This window comes from Saccostrea echinata, unplaced genomic scaffold (genome assembly GCF_033153115.1).
Source record: "Saccostrea echinata isolate AGI-Se365-2 ecotype Australia unplaced genomic scaffold, CSIRO_AGI_Sech_v1 ptg000025l, whole genome shotgun sequence".
Classification (NCBI taxonomy): domain Eukaryota; kingdom Metazoa; phylum Mollusca; class Bivalvia; order Ostreida; family Ostreidae; genus Saccostrea; species Saccostrea echinata.
The window spans coordinates 25,757,877-25,774,675 of record NW_026889774.1 but is presented as its reverse complement, the minus strand read 5'-3'; the positions used below and the strand labels follow the sequence as shown (position 1 = coordinate 25,774,675).

Sequence of the window (16,799 nt, the reverse complement as noted above, 5' to 3'; positions counted from 1 at the left end):
GTACATGTAATACGTTATAAAACAAGCTCTTCACAAACTGCTATCATTATTGTAATATCTAAAAGGGTATCATTTCATCTGTCAGAATCGTTAACAAACGTTTATTGAAAAATCCTAGCTAAGATCAATCTATAACGCGTAGCACAATATCAGCAATGACAATGCTTGCATTTTGTCTTGTGTTAGTCGACTGTGGGATCAGACGAAGAATAGACCAATCTGTAAGGAACTGTCTGTCCTGATATAGTTTATTTTAGCAAATAGAAATTAAAGTTTATTAGGAAGGACAGCACTTAATCTATTTATATATAGATTTAAAACATCCTTTTAATGAAAGAAGGAAAATATGGGATTCTTTTGTGTTCTTTTAACGACGTCCTCAAATCTAATCATGCGTTAAATTAATGCAGTGCACATGAATGTGACATCATGATTCAAATAATAGAAAAACATTTAAGAACATTTAAGATTGCAAAACATCTTTACTAAATCAGCAATTTAAACCTGATGTTGAACCATCTGTTTTGTGATGAATTTTGTTTTTCCACAACGCCGTACGATTCAGTTTCTCCTAAAACTTAATCGTTGAAATCTCTATTCTAATTACGACGATAATTATACGATTTAATATATATCTAAGCAAAATATCTAATCAGGACCCAGGATCATGAAATAGACTTAGACTAAGTCAATTTTCCAATCACCTGTAAGTTGTTCAATAATCGTCGACTTATTATTATTAGATAAAAGCACTTTGGCGATGCAATGTTAAAAATATTTTTAATTTTGGATAACTTGATTTCTACAACATTTCAGCACAACAAACAGAATTTGGTTTAAGCTTAAGATGTTCCATGATCCTGGGGCCAGTTCTCTGTGATACTGATATCGGTTAAGTACGTTTAATTCTAGAGAAATTCGAAAAATTATTTGATTTTTTGCTAAATGTTGTTGTACATGTATATTATGCCGACTTTATTTATTTATTTATTTATTTTTATCGTTAAAGAGATATTAAAGCATTTCTTGCAAGTCGGCTTCACATACTTTGAAATTTTCCAGTATTTCCCCATCTGTCTCTTCAGCTTTGAACTTTACACAAAAACATCCAGAACTTACATTATTTTATCCGCAAGCAAACATTACTTGATAATTCTTTGAAGCATAGAATTACTTGGTAATTGAAGCATAATGGGTCGAATTTCCTGAACATATTTCAAATACGTATCAATGAAATGTCAAATACCCTATAAACCTATACCCAATATTTATTATATCTTAACACAAATATTTCATCTGAGAGTGCATCACTAAAGGACATAAATCCCTATTTTTTTCTTTTAGTCTCTGGGTGTATGGATAAATCAAGAAATATTTGATAATATTGTGTTTTAGTCCTATAAAAAAGATATTAAGTTGCATCGCGAACCATTCCGACTTATCTAATACTCAAGCGATTCCTTACTTTGTGGAATTTAGTTTACTTTGTATTCATTAGTTCTTGGTCTATTTTGATCTGTTTAAGCTTTTTATGTATCTTTTGGGAAAGGGTTTAGATTTAAAAGCCCTGCAATAATATCCGTTCAATTTCTGATGCATCAGAAACGTTTATTTTTTTTTTACTTAACTTTATGGAGCTTTTTCTTTTTTTTTTTTGTAACTAGTATATGCAGGTTAATTGTGTAAACTTTGTTCTAACGATATAGAGTTGGTCGGTGAGAACTTGACATATTTATAATGAGTAAATCAAAGAAATTAGCTCTACCAATCACAAGATTAAAATTGCTTTTCCTGAAATGTTGTTACAAAAATGACGGTAAAAATCAGCCAAATGGGGATCAATTTGCTGTATCGAAGTTGTGCTATGATTAATACAAAAACCAAATACAAAATTAATTTTAATATTTGAAATGAATAGGTAAATGATAAATCAATAAATATCTATTCGAGAAAAAGTTAGGAGTAGTAAAAGCTTTAATTCTATCAAAGAAAAGCTATACAGTAAAATTGCTTTGTGTTTCTAAAAGCTGGATTTTGAAAGAATGAAATAAGATGGCAAAGTAATATGGATTAGATGCTTAGAACATTTTAAAAAATGATGATGTAATATATATATATATATATATATATATATATATATATATATATATATATATATATATATATATATAAATGGAGGAGCAGATTTATTGAATGTGTCATAAGAATCAAGCTTTAATGTATTGCTTATACGATCTTGGAATATGCAGAATAACATCTGAAAGTAGAAATTTTTTGAAGATGTATCAATTGTTCATCTCAAGTGTTTATCTCTTTTAAATTCTTAGCATAATTTAAGTCTAAGTAAATTTATCATTTTGAATATATCTAATACGGATTTGTTATGACTTAGACGTAAGAGTAATAATTTTCTCTCCTTAACTATTTAGTATCTTCAATGACTTTAATGTCACAAAAGAAGATTCTTAAATGAACAGGCATAAACACCAATCCACTTATCCAAAAAACCAAAAGAAGTTTCCTTGACCGAAGATTAAATGAAAGACAAGAGCCACTTTCATTTTGCTATCCATAATCTTCAAAGCGCTGGTGGGACCGTGATTGACAGGCAGTCCTATCACTTTTGCTCTTTCCGTGTTCATCCGCTGAAGTGACGTTCATTCTTGTAAGCTAATGATCATTAGTTCAGATGTCCAGACGAAGGGAATATTGGGAAAAAATAATTGCTGATTGTTCCACCATGTCACAGCTTTCTGTGTGTGTCTCTGTGAAATTTCGTTCATCCTCGGATAGGTCGACAACCTTAATTGAAAAGACGGCAATCACAAATTATCAATGATTAGATATGTTTCTGTTCAAAGCATACAGCGATGCATAGTTGTTAATTCTCCGATGAACTTTGAATGAAAAAGACCCTGAGAAAATATCAGACAATTGATAAGCATTGACAAATGATGCGAAAGATAATGTTGAAGTAAAACGGATCTCGCTGAATAAATTTGCAGAAATAAATTTGTATAATGAAAATAGACTTTTAAGTTACTTTGATGAACAAAGGATACTGTTAAGTAGAAAAAACATAAAGTTAAGTTTGCTTTGAAATAAGAACATTAAAATCTATTCGGTACCATTGGTTCCATTCACGTATTAAACATAAAAATCTTTGAGGTCCGGAAGCGTATATTAGTCACGAAGAACTAAGTTACTGAAACATTAAAAGTATAAAACAAATACTCATATTTCTTTGCTATGAACTCCTTTTCTTTTGAATGAAACTGTAAGGAAGCAATAAAGAATAGAATCTTCTAAAGTTGTGGAGTTAAACTCATTATGACTTTGTTTAAGAGATTTACGACTACATGAATTTGTTAAAGAGATTTACGACTTCCTGAATTTGTTTTTATGTGTGAACAAATTCGATTTTTCTGAACATAATTTTCTCGATATTCTTTGAGCTAAAAAAAGTGAAATTGATGACCACTTGGATATCAAAACATGGGATTTTTTTTCTCGTTCTTTGAAACCTTCACTGGACAAAAAATCAAAGTGAAAGGAGAATGCTTTCTTTTAAATCTGACAGATGATAAATTGAAAGAAAACAGACACTACTTAAGATTATCTGTAATTAGGCATCTCTTTAATCGTAAAAATAGAAGTAGAAAAATGATCATAAATCTTTGCAACGCAAGAAACGTAAACAATGAAACATTTTACTTTTGCAAACCAATAACAGAATATATGGGGGATTATTAGTTTGTTTGATTGATCATGCCAAAGAAGAAGAAACATACGACGGTTGTCCATAAAATACGTAGACAATCTATATCTTTCTTAACAATCATCACAATGTCAAATGTGTAGAGTGTTATTTTGATATATACAATGATTTAGTAAATCCATAAAAATCTGAACAATACATATAATTTAACGAAAGTTATAGGTGTAGATAGATTGAATATGCAAACCGACTGGTCCAGTCTGACGTTAAGTTCATGATAACGTCAAAAATACGAACTTTGTATTTTTTTAAGCTTTGAATATATCGAGTCAACATACGAATGGAAATAACTATTGTTAATTGATAATACGTCGTCGATATGTCTAAATTTCTAATTGCAGACCACAGCAAGTGTTTTCATCTTCTCGTGTACTAGTTATTGAATGAATTCTGCTTCGAATGAATACCAAAATGGTTCGCTAATAACAGGACACAATTGGTACCCATGAGAATTCCGACAGATTGTTGGAAGACCTGATCTCAAAAAAAAAAAAAAAAAAAAAAATTAAAATAAAATAGAACATAGATATTGTCAATTAGTAACTCAAGCATCTTTTTAATATAAACCTCAGGATAATTGTGTGTGCAATCAAACTATTTTTTAGCAAAATCATTTTGTAAATGAGCAATGACAAGTTAAGTAAATAATTAGTATGAGTTCCATTTTTATTAAAAAAGCAGTTGTCTATGATGTCAAAAACCCTGGATTTTAAATCATACTGGGGAATGATTGTATGAAGTGTTGAAAAGTTTTATGTTAATGATTTTGGTAAAATTTTGAGATTTCAAATTTTCGAAAAGTTCCTTGGAGTTTTTAAGTATCCACATTTGATTAACACCACTTCTCAAATATATTGTTGCACAGTACTGCTGAAGTTTCTCCTTTACTGCTGTTAATATTTTAAAGAAGAGTGAAGAAAGAGGCTTGGTAGAACATTTTCTGGAACCTGCTACATATCTTTGTTTGTAAGGATTTTTATGAAGTTTAGGAATCCAGTATACATGTAGGTTTGGTAGTTCAAATTCATTTTGGTATCAAGAAATGACGACAGTCGCTTTATTTGAGACACATTCAATTTTTATTAAGATTTAGCTTGTTTTATGAAGACAATAATCATTTTAATCCGAAAACGTTACTTCAAAGCTCATGACATTTTTACCCTGGGTTGTGCGCACGATCTGCGATCTTTAAAGAGCGCGATTTTTACAAATATCTTTAGTTCAAACAACCAAACCTCAACTATTCTGACTTGGATTTTCATAACAAATATTTTGGTAAATAGTAAGTACATGCATACCTAGGACCATTCACTTTGACGAAAATGCTGTTGTCCACAAACTTTATGGACAACCCACGTAATTATTTTTTTACGTTATTGAATAGCTTTTACAAGTATAATACATTTGCGACAGATGATACAGAATTGTTTATAATTTTGCCTAGGTTGAGAAAAAGCTTTCAAGATCGAAGTAATTTTCCTTGCCTATCTGATCAAGATCAAATTACGCAATTATAAATTAATTATATGATAAGTCGATCATTAACACATAACAGATGTCTCAAGACATGGCTATTTCATTTCAATATCATTATCCCTCGCGCTAATGCAGATTTCAATATGTACGGCTTCATAATACTTTATTCTTCATCTGGTTTTGGTTCCAAGAAAATAATTTAAACCCTATAGCTTCCTTCACGTGCTGATTTCTCAAATTCTTTGTATTTTTCATTATTTTCTCGTTCCGTGTCGAAATACCATCCTCAGAGTCGTTTAATGTGTAAACAGACGGATGTCTACAGACTGATTTATGAAGTTTAACATCGATATTTACAAGATATCCACATCTAAGGAATCTATGATCGTGACAATACTACTTAAAACAGTACCTTCAACGCCAGATCATAACAGTGACTTTTTATGCATCCGTAAACTATTTGTCTGAACTGCTTTATTCATTTTCAAAAAGTGTCTGTCATTTCCCCGTGTTCGAAAAAAAAAACAACAAAAAACAATGCAGTAGATTTATTTAATTAAGAGCGAAATTACCCCTTTAAAAAATGTTTCATATGATTTAGATGTTCCTTTTGATTTCTACAAGGAACAAATGAAGAAAAGGCGCAAATAACCAAAGATCGCATTAATACTTGTGATACTTTGATCGCTTTATGATATTTTCGAAAACAGCCAATCAAAATAGCAGTCATTTAACAGTCAATCAAACAAGATCAAATGACTTTTAACAGAATTTAAGTAAATAAATTTTATTGTTAAATATATCTGCACGGACAAGATAAATCTGCCTAATCACACGCTTATATGAATTTATCTTCTGTATGTCGGTCAAAAATATTGTATAGAGGCATATCTACACTGTAGCCTCTACCAGCCAACTGACTGGAGAAAACTACCCCACACACTACATTTCTACACTGTAACCTCTACCAGCCAACTGATTGGAGAAAACTACCCCACACACTACATATCAACACTGTAGCCTCTACCAGCCAACTGTTTAGAGAAAACTACACCACACACTACATATCTACACTGTAGCTTCTTCCAGCCAACTGTTTAGAGAAAACTACCCCACACACTACATTTCTACACTGTAGCCTCTACCAGCCAACTGTTTAGAGAAAACTACCCCACACACTACATATCTACACTGTAGCCTCTACCAGCCAACTTATTGAGGAAAACTACCCCACACACTACATATCTACACTGTAGCCTCTACCAGCCAACTTATTGAGGAAAACTACCTCACACACTACATACATGTATCTACACTTTAGCCTCTACCAGCCAACTTATTGAGGAAAACTACCTCACACACTTCATATCTACATTGTAGCCTCTACCAGCCAACTGATGTCGTGCTCCCTATGATAGTTATCTCCGATGTTTTCCATGATCGTATTTGCATTTGTATTTGATATTATATTTTAAGAGCGTGTAGATTTTATGAAAAAGCATGTCGCACAAAAAGCAAATGTTAATGATCAGAGGTATTCAAAGGGTTCATTTAAAAATTTGATCAATTAACAAAAATCCAAATTGAAGGGTTCATCAGTATTTTCTCTTGTTATATTGTAAAATTCCGTCACATATAATTTCCCCTTCATTTAAAATATTTAAGAAAGTAAAATTAGTATTACGATATTTATAGTAAAGGAATAAAAAACGGAAAAAATGGCAGATATTTATGACATTGTTTCTGAAAGAAAATCCGCAAAACACATGGAAATTTTCCATGGATGTAGATTTTATTTGTATTCTGCATGCAAGGTGCAAAGGTTTATTGCTTTAGACTCAGATGTGAGAAATAAAGTTTGCAATGCCCCCTTTCATAAACATGTAATAACAAGGCTCAAGAGATTTCCCGATAACGCGTGCATCGGAAGGATGTCAGAAAACTAAGATTCAGAGGTTGAAGGTTCGTGGCTTATTTTTTCAATTAACAAAATCGCAAGGTTAACCTCTGAATGCAACATCTCTCACTTCTGTTGAGAGGTAAATTTGATACATTTGACTAATAGCTAATGTGAAGTATATTGAATTTAGCTTTAATTAAATAAGATTTCGGATGTTGAACGCATATACAAGAAACGACCTACGTTATTACTGCATATACGAGATCTCTAAACCATATCAAACTTTTGTAGTGATACAGTCTCTGTTATCGATAGTTCCAGTCAGCATTAGTTTTTACCATGGCAGTGACAAAGATTCGATCGATTGAAAAATTAACAAGAAACGGCATTTACACATAGTCACACACTGTGGCTTTACGTGGTATTAAGTGCTAATGAGGGATCAAAGACTTGCATTTAAATATAGATGTCAATCAAGTCTTCATACTATATAATGTAAAATAAAGGATATTGTGCAAATTCACGAACACAACAATGTTAATTACAATGCCATTTAAATATTAAAGAGTCTTGGTACAGTAAATTATCTTTATGGCAAATCTTTTTATTAGACATTTAAAAGTTAACTTCATGAAATATGAAGATACTGAACATGCAGTCATGAAGTGTAAAGAATTAAACAATACAAATTGAGAGATCCTGGAAGCTTCAAAATGGGATCATGTACCATGGAGGAGTAAGCATCCCTTATCGATCCATCACACCCTCTGTAAGCCCTATGTCTTGATGGGATAAACAAAATAATCCGTAGAAAACCAGTATGAAGGAGATGACCTAAATATTTCTATGAAAGACACCAGACAACATTAAACTTAACAATCAAGAGGTTGTATTTGAACAAGATACACCTGCAATTTTTTGCCTTTTATCTAATTGAAATCTGTGAAGATAACGAAAAGTGTTCGATCTAAAAAAAAAAAAAATCTCTGAAAAGGAAATAAAACACGGAGCCTTCACATTTCAGAGGTGAGATCAGGTGTACAGGAGGAGCGGAGGAACTCTTTGTACATGTATTGATCAGGTGCACGGAATAATCTGTGGTCAAATTTAGGATACAAACAAAGGCCTAACAATAGATATGAAATATATCAGTCAAAATACGAAACAATGATAGGTTACATTTGCTAACAAGGTCATTATAATGACCGGAGGATCCACGAAATGCTGAATTTAAGCGATAATGCTGAAATCCCTGTAATATCAACCTGTTTGTAAGTAACCTGCCTAGGTTTAAAAATTGATTGTACTCAAAACATGCTACGAGTGTCGAATATGTAGGAAGACATAAATACCATATACAGGTGACAGTGCAATATAACTACATTGTGAGTTCAAATTTTCTAAATGTTCTTTGGAATTTTTGAGAATCCAATTTTGATTCACACCACTTCTTGAATATGCTGAAGCACAGTACGTCTGAAGTTTCTCCTTTAAAGTAGTTAATATTTTTGTGAGGAGTAAGGATAGGGGCTTTGCTGAACACTTACTTGACACTGCAATATATCTTTGTTCATAAGGATTTTTCTGAAGTTTAATTGATGTTTTTCTGTATTAAACATCTTTATTTAGTCATGCATTGCCTTAAGCATTAAGGAAAGAACACTTTTAAAGGGAATACTGAGGGAATTTCGGTATGGCTTTTGGTTTATATTTTCGGAACATTTCAGTAAGTCTTAATTTTGTCCGTATTAAATGTCTCAGATGGGCAAACTTGAGAGCCGTTAAAGCTTTAACTATGACCGAAAAGAAAGTTTATGTGAAATCTAATATAAGTGCTGTCCACATCACACTTTATGGAATCGCATGCTCGAGCTTGCAATCCAAAATCAACAAATAAAAAAAGAATAAAACATCTTTCCTCATGATATCATTATTTTCTAAAAATAACTTTTTTGAAAACGATATCCTACAGACTTACAATAGATCAGCAAATAAAAACACCAGTCCAGCCTTAGCTAGTAGACATGATAGAGCCAAATCTTTAAAAGCACGTCACAAACAACAGACAAAGATGACATTTTGCTCTTGTAGAAGAGATCTAAAATCTACAATACATGCTAACAAATCAAATATCGTGCCATTAGCTTTTATACCACAGAAAAACATGTCACTTTTTTTCATTTATAAGGTCTACGTGATTCAGAAGATTGATAGAACTAATCATGAGTGGATGATTCTCCTCTAAATCTAATTAAATTTAATATTGTTACTTTATTTAATTAAATACACTAAGAAATTATGTTACGTAAATTAAATTAAATATCAAATCAAATATTTCGATAATTATGCATTTTTTTTCATCAAATTCATTGATTTTATTCCATTATCATAACTCTTTGCTCTAATGGCAACTGTTGTGAATGATCTTGTTTCATATTTAAGAATTTTGTTGTTTGTATTAATTGACCTTATTCATTCCGTTATATTGGAGGGTCTTATATTGCACATTGGAAAAAAAACAACAAAAAACAGCGAACGTGCTTTAATGTAATGAATACATTGTATCTTTTTTGTTGGCAAATACCCACGATAGGTGTTGGCTGATACATTTTACAGTATTTCACATTTGGTTTGAGATTTGACTCCAACAATCGTCATCAAAGTTGGTATATCATAAACAGATATTTTTCTCAATAAGTCCCGACGATTACCAGAACACGTACGTATGTCCCTCAGACCACAAGGTGTTGTCCGTATAGTTCAAGACATGGTTAATGACAGTAAGAAGCGGTAAATATCACCGGATATTAAAGAATTTCTGAGAATGGATGTAATCTGATTTATCCCTTGTACAAAAAATGGAAGTGCAACTCTCTCAGTTAAGCTACACCGATCTCGGTAGCTCAGTCGGTAGAACGCTCGCTCCGTGATCGAGAGGTCATGAGAATCTCGGCCACGACTGACCTCAGTCGAAAAAAAAATTGGTAGCAACTGTTCCTTCGCCATGCGAGCGGTACTTTGAAGTGAAAGTTGCGGGTCCTTCGGATGAGACCTTAAAAACCGGGGCCCCGTTTCATGGCAGGTGTTGGCATGATAAAGATCCCTCACTGCTCAATGGCCCTGAGTGCCGAGTAAAGGTCAAAAATTTGAAGCCCTTCACCGGTTTATGGTGACGTCTCTATATGAGTGAAAAATTCTCGAATGGAATGTAAAACAACATACAATCAATCAATCAAACAGGTAAACTACATGAGGTGTCACCTTCATCATTGTTACAGATTGTCGAGCGGATTTATCTTTTAACTAATTAAAATACAACTCAAATGCTTTTGTTTACAATTTACATGTTTAATTACTGATGATACTATATACAAATGTCATTATTGTTGTTTGTCGTAATTTCCCGTCTCGCCGCTGGCTTTTCCACCTCACAGGCTGGAGGATGGACTCTAGGTTCCAAAGCTGGCTGGCCTATCTACTACACACCATGGGCGGACTTTAGGCACTCGGTGGCCTCACTGTTGTACAAAACTCTGACATATGGATGGAACCTGCTCCAACATATACATACAAGTTTTACTTACAAGCTGTAGTGGCTTTACACAAATACACATTACACTCATTATCAGATTTATCGATAATGGACACGTCTTAGATAAGACTCAATTACACACACATGAGTTGTTTAAATTATACATACAACTCTTACACAAATGCAATATTGCGAATTGCTACTTTACGGACAACAATTTTGACAGAAATTGTACACCGTACATGTACTTTGAAATATTTAAATACGTGTAACTATAGATAGAAATCAAATTAAAGGAAACACACATGCTAAAAATGATGAGAATTGCGGTGACTGGATGTTTTAGGACAAATGAATAATATATGGGAAATAACTAAAATAGAATTATAAATATAAGCCTTACCTCAGAAAAGCTGGACCATTACACTGCTAAAAATAATATCAGACCAGAGCAAGCACTGCCATGAATCACAAGGGTACATACATGTAAAAAACAAAGATATAAGAGGAGATAGAGGCGTCCTCCTCTCTGGACTGCCGCGTCCAAACTAACTGGCACGGACTGGCGGGTTTTAAGGTCCAGTGAACTGAGGTTCAGTGAAGGATATGTACAGTAATAACACGTTTAAAACGAAGGGGTTCCCCAGGGGATATCTACATGAAAATTTAAAATACATTACCAAATGTATGATAGGATTTTTTTAATGTGACAATCATCATCATCATCAGTATTATCTTCATCAATCAAATCGAAAGAAAGATAAATTGAATAAAAGAAAGAAGATGCACTTCAGTGATTCAAAGATTGTTCAATTTGACAAATGTATTTAAGATTTATTTTTGTTTATGACGTCTTAATATAAGTCTTATATAAGTGTATTTTTCATGTACTGACTTTCGTTAACAATTGATTATTTAATTCTCTTTTTTGCTCTTTGTTTAAAGATTTTGCACATTTACATGTACATGTATTTTATATAAAATTGAAATCCATGTAATTTTGAGTGTTAATTAATTCAATTTCATATTATTATAAAGGAGAAAATGGGGATTTTTTTGTTCAACGTTCCTACGAGCATTTTTCACCGATCTGAGGTGCCACCTCTTGCCGTTGGAGGGCTGTTAATTTAGACCTGTACTCGACACTTGTGGTCTTTGAGCAGTGTGAGGATTTTTCTTTGTGCCAGCACCTACTGCGCCACGAGACCTCGGTTTATACGGTGTCCTCCGAAGGACCGTTCTCCACGTCAGACAGTCACTTTAGTTTCGAATCCGCGACGTAAGGATAACTCCTCAACTCTAGAGCAAACGCTCTAACCACTGCGGGGGATAATGTTAGAATTTATTCAATTATCAGATGATAGCACGATAGTACTATTCGATGCATGAAAAATGCAACAAATGTTCTAATGGCCAGTCAAATAAAAACCAGTATCTTCTAAAGGCCAGTCAAATAAAAACCAATATGTTCTAATGGCCAGTCAAATAAAAACCAATATGTTCTAATGGCCAGTCAAATAAAAAAATCCTCAACTTCACATTTCATTTATACACAAATCATAAATACCTAATCTTGGCAAGTAATACATAATCTTGGCAAGTAAAAACAAAAATATTACACTGAAACGGCGATTGTTGTCTCTGAGTTTAATTTGAACGTTTTTACTTATTGCTCTGTTGTCTTTCATAAAGTGTTTTTAAGGTTATCAAAAAGGAACGCCTTGTAAACCAATAAATGTGGCTTGTTTAAATAAAGATCAGAGAAAAGCTGTTTTATGCATATTAGCTATAATGTTTTGCATGTTATCCAGCAACGCTGCCATGTGCTTTATGTAATGTTAAGCCGGGATAAGATGTTAGAGGGCAAATTCAGTACAGTCTAACTTTTGGTGTTACTTTTGCAAAAACAAAGAAAGGTAGAACTAAAATGAATGGTTTTATGCAAAGTAGGAATCTGGGACTGAATTGTGAAGGAATTTCACTGTTACATTAATAAAATCTACCCGTTATTCTAGAGATATCTTTTGGTCTGCGGATTGTCATACGCAAAACACAAACTTAACACTCGCATTTAATTTAAAATTCCGTATTTTGTAAGTCAGGTAACACCCGATTTCTCTTTCAGAATAATGCACCACGATTAGTTTCCCAGTCAACATACCAAGAATCCAGTCTTCTGAAACAATTTGAAAAAAAAGAAAACATTCATCGACACATTTTATCGACAATTTTTTTGCTTTTGATCCTTTGGCACTTGTCTTGCATCCATTTTCTTTTGATTTTATTGAAAAAAGGACAGTAACGTTTATTGATATTTTATATCGGTTCAAAGACAGGAGTGCTGAGATCGATTCTGTAGAATGGGTAACAAGACATTATAATGCTTCTAAGTGAACACTGAAAGGTTTCTTTGTCGTTATGAATGATCAAAGACTACATTTTATATTTTATTCAGGCGTGAACTCTCTATAAAAGTTAATATGTATGTGAATAGAAAAAAAAATTGTAACCCAATTTCAATTCAAATTCATCACACAGATCCATTTACCTTTCATAAACTAAAACAACAAATGCAGTATTTTATTTATGAAAGAAAAATCAGTCCACAGTGCAATGAGATAATCAATTAGATTGACTTTAATTGATTTTGAAAATAGACAGCCATTTACGGAAAATTGAGACCTTTAGTTTAAATTTAACTGGTGATATGTGTGATGCTAGAATATATGAATGAATTCTTTATTCTGTGTCATTTGCCACATATAGCAACACAAAGTGTAATATCTAAATTTATCCAACTCATGTGGTTTTATCCCATCGTCAAGGCTTGGGGAAAAACACACAACTTGTTGGATAAAAATCATATCCAACCACAAACCATTGGAGATTCTATATAAATATTAAGATCCAATACAAAGCACAAGTGAGCGTATTTAAGACCCAAAACTCATCATTGCAAACACAGTGAACTGTTATTTTGCTTTGAATTAAGCATAACATACACCAATACCTCTCTCACCCCGTTTACCTAAAACACATTCTTATGGTGAAAATGATCCTGCTTCTGTGTCATTGTTAGGATCAAAGACTATTTTCTTTGATATGAATTCAATTTGAGTGGTCAATCTCTGATGAGTGTTGATATTTAATAGTTACAGTAAAACACGCTCATATATGTAGCAAACATACTTATAATGAATTTACACTTACAAAGAAGTGATATTTTCGTTTCCTGTGGATTTAAATGTATTGTTTTAATATGATAATATAACGAGAGGGATAGTTTTATAATAATAAAGTAAAAGCACAAACAAAAATTTTTCCTGACAATTCGCTATAAGCATGATTTGCTGTATTCAACAGTACTACTTAGAGTTATTATCAAATTAAATTATTTCTATCAGCGTGTCGAAAGTGGTATTTGTAAATCAGTATTTTATATGATGGTCTGGTGATCTATTATATTATATATATGCATATACATATGCATGAAATGTATGGAGATAACAAACAGTATTCAAGCTCAAATGTCCATTAAACAATACAAAATAGGAGTAGAGCAAACACGGACCTCTAAATATCAGAGGTGGGATCAGGTGCGATGGAGGCGTGAGCATACCCTGCTGACTGGTCTCACCCGCCGTGTGCTCCTTGTCATGATCGGGAAATAACAGAAAAATCCGTTGACAATTAAGTGTGTAAATAATGGTCCAGCATTTGACTCAATAATGCTGATAAATTGTATTTGTTGACAAGGTCATTGTATCGACCATAGAACTTACGCATTGATGACTTTAAACGAGACCCCTGATATTCTTGTTTCATCAATTTGTTTGTCAATAATTTACCTCGTTTTAGAAATTGTACATACGTAGAGCATGCTCTTGCGTATCGAATCAACTGAGAGATATAGACCCCGTATGCAGGCGATGAAGGTATATTGCTGCATAAGTAAGGGAGTTGACGATTGAAAAGTTAAAGCCATCACGTTTATCCTAAAGCTTGGCTGTTAGATTAACATTAACGTCTTTTTCAAGTAAAATATCCAAATATGAAACAGATGTGTCAGACTCTGTGGTATCTTTTATCTCAAGCTCATCGGGATATATCGTATCGACATAAGGATGGAAATAACCATTGTTAATTGACAATACGTCGTCGATATATCTAAATGTCGAGTTGAAGGCCACAACAAGTGTTTTCTTCTTTTCACGTATAAGATTTTGGACAAATTCTGCTTCATATGAATACAAAAAAGGTCTGCTAATAACTGGGCGCAATTGGTACCCATTGGAATTCTAATAGATTGTTGGAAGACCTGGTCTCCAAAAACCACATATAAAGATATTGTTAATCAGAAACTCAAGCATTTTTTTAATGTCAACTTCAGAGTACTTGTGTGTACAATCAGAATGTTTTTTAACAATGTAACAATGTGCTTCTGGGGGATTTGTAGATCTGTACTTTTTGAGCCTAAAATACAGATGGTTTTCATCATAGCAAATGCTTATTTGCTTTGTATACATGTTCTCCTCGCCAACAAAATTAAAACGACCCTTAACATATTCTCTCTCTCTCTCTCTCACCCGCACACATACTTTCTGGGCACTTACGTTATTGCATTAACACACATACACTGTACAATACAAGTCAATTCAATCAATTACTTATTTTTAGATTAGATTGGTAAGAAATAAAATGTATATATTAAAAAAACTATGTTGTAAGACATTTACCAAGTCTATTCAAAATTTAATTTTTTTTTTCATGTATATGGTATATGAAGATTTTTTTCAAGTTACGATTGTTTAATGTATATCTAATTTCATTTTTTTCAAAAATATCGACAAGTGTGTAAAATCTTTCCTCCGAAACGGCATTTATCGAATTTCAAGACCTGCTGATTTGATTACATCTTAAAAGTTTTCATGCTGCTTTATGCTTGTGATGCTCTAAGATCATGCTGACTGCTGATTATTTTTATGGCATTTACAATTGACGTTCTCGCTAATAATTCTAAACAATTATTTTGTTTTCTTCGTTCTGATTGTCTTAAGGGAAACACGCTTTGTTTTATATGAGCAACTCAAATGATAATTACAGGGTCATAAAACATCATCTGCTAATATAGTTTTCAGACAGCATTACATTCTTTCCGTCAGGAATTCTTAATAGTTCGTGGTGACATGAATATGCACACATATATAAAAGTTTGGTTTTTTGACTCATTTCCATCTTTATTGTTTTATAGGTGCCCTTTGCAGTAAGTGCTCCCCTCCAGAGAATGTGTTTAAGGTGATTTTCTGGCTTGGTTACTGCAACTCCATGATGAACCCTGTGATCTATGGTTTTTCAAGTAAAGAATTCAAGCGTGCCTTTAGAAATATTCTCAGCTGTAAATGCAGAAACTCCGATAGATTTAAGCTAATACAGAGATACTCTTTTTATGACCAGAAAGAACGATCAAATACCAATTTATCTTGTCAAAATGGGAAATCGAGATCAATTAGAAGCATCAAAGGTGATGAGCGTCTTAGAGGAGAAACATTGAGGTCTAAAAACTGCAATGCTCAGACGGATTACTCACCAGTTGGCAAATGTTACCTTGCTGCAAATCCCCCAAGTTTTGATAGTGATTCTGTGTCCCTGAGTGACCACGTTTTGGAGGAATTACGTCAGGAACAGAGGCGATCCCCTATTGACAAATGAAGAAAGATATGTTTAAAAGAGGCAAAACATTTTCTATAGTAGTATATCAAGTGTCAGCGATTAATAAAAAAGTATGGCAACGTTAAAATTTTGAAAACGATTCAAAGAAAGTAATCTTATAAAATTTTAGTATCGAAAAAAATTCCCACCAACGTGTGGCCTGAAGGAAAATGTATACCTTTCCGTTCTTAACAAACGACCACACACACAGAGTTTATTAACAGGAATTCTTAAACTCCAAGTATTAACTATTAAATATCAGCATGTTGGCTCTATGGACCTAGCTAGGCTTTTTATGAACAATTTTTGTTTAAATAATCTTAAAACGAGAAATTAAAGAAAGCATATCAATATTTGTCATTTATGTTCTTGACCGAAAAATTTTGGCAAGCTGAACATTGTGT

The 16,799-nt window shown here is 32.7% G+C and overlaps 1 protein-coding gene and 1 long non-coding RNA gene across 3 annotated transcripts in view; one reads left to right on the top strand and one right to left on the bottom strand.

Moving 5' to 3' along the window:
- The window catches only part of LOC133192267 (alpha-1A adrenergic receptor-like), a 145,239-nt gene extending 128,826 nt beyond the window's left edge, over positions 1–16,413 (top strand). For both annotated transcript variants that reach the window (XM_061328265.1, XM_061328264.1), the window contains exon 3: positions 15,938–16,413. In XM_061328265.1, coding sequence (XP_061184249.1) covers positions 15,938–16,395 — 458 coding nt within the window. In that variant the 3' untranslated portion in view covers positions 16,396–16,413. The remainder of the gene's footprint in view (positions 1–15,937) is intronic.
- Positions 10,482–11,242, bottom strand: LOC133192776 (uncharacterized). Its single transcript, XR_009721868.1, has 2 exons — positions 11,090–11,242; positions 10,482–10,705 (listed from the first exon to the last, which is right to left on the bottom strand). It is a non-coding gene; the product is annotated as an uncharacterized LOC133192776 (long non-coding RNA).
- Positions 16,414–16,799: the final 386 nt, after the last annotated feature.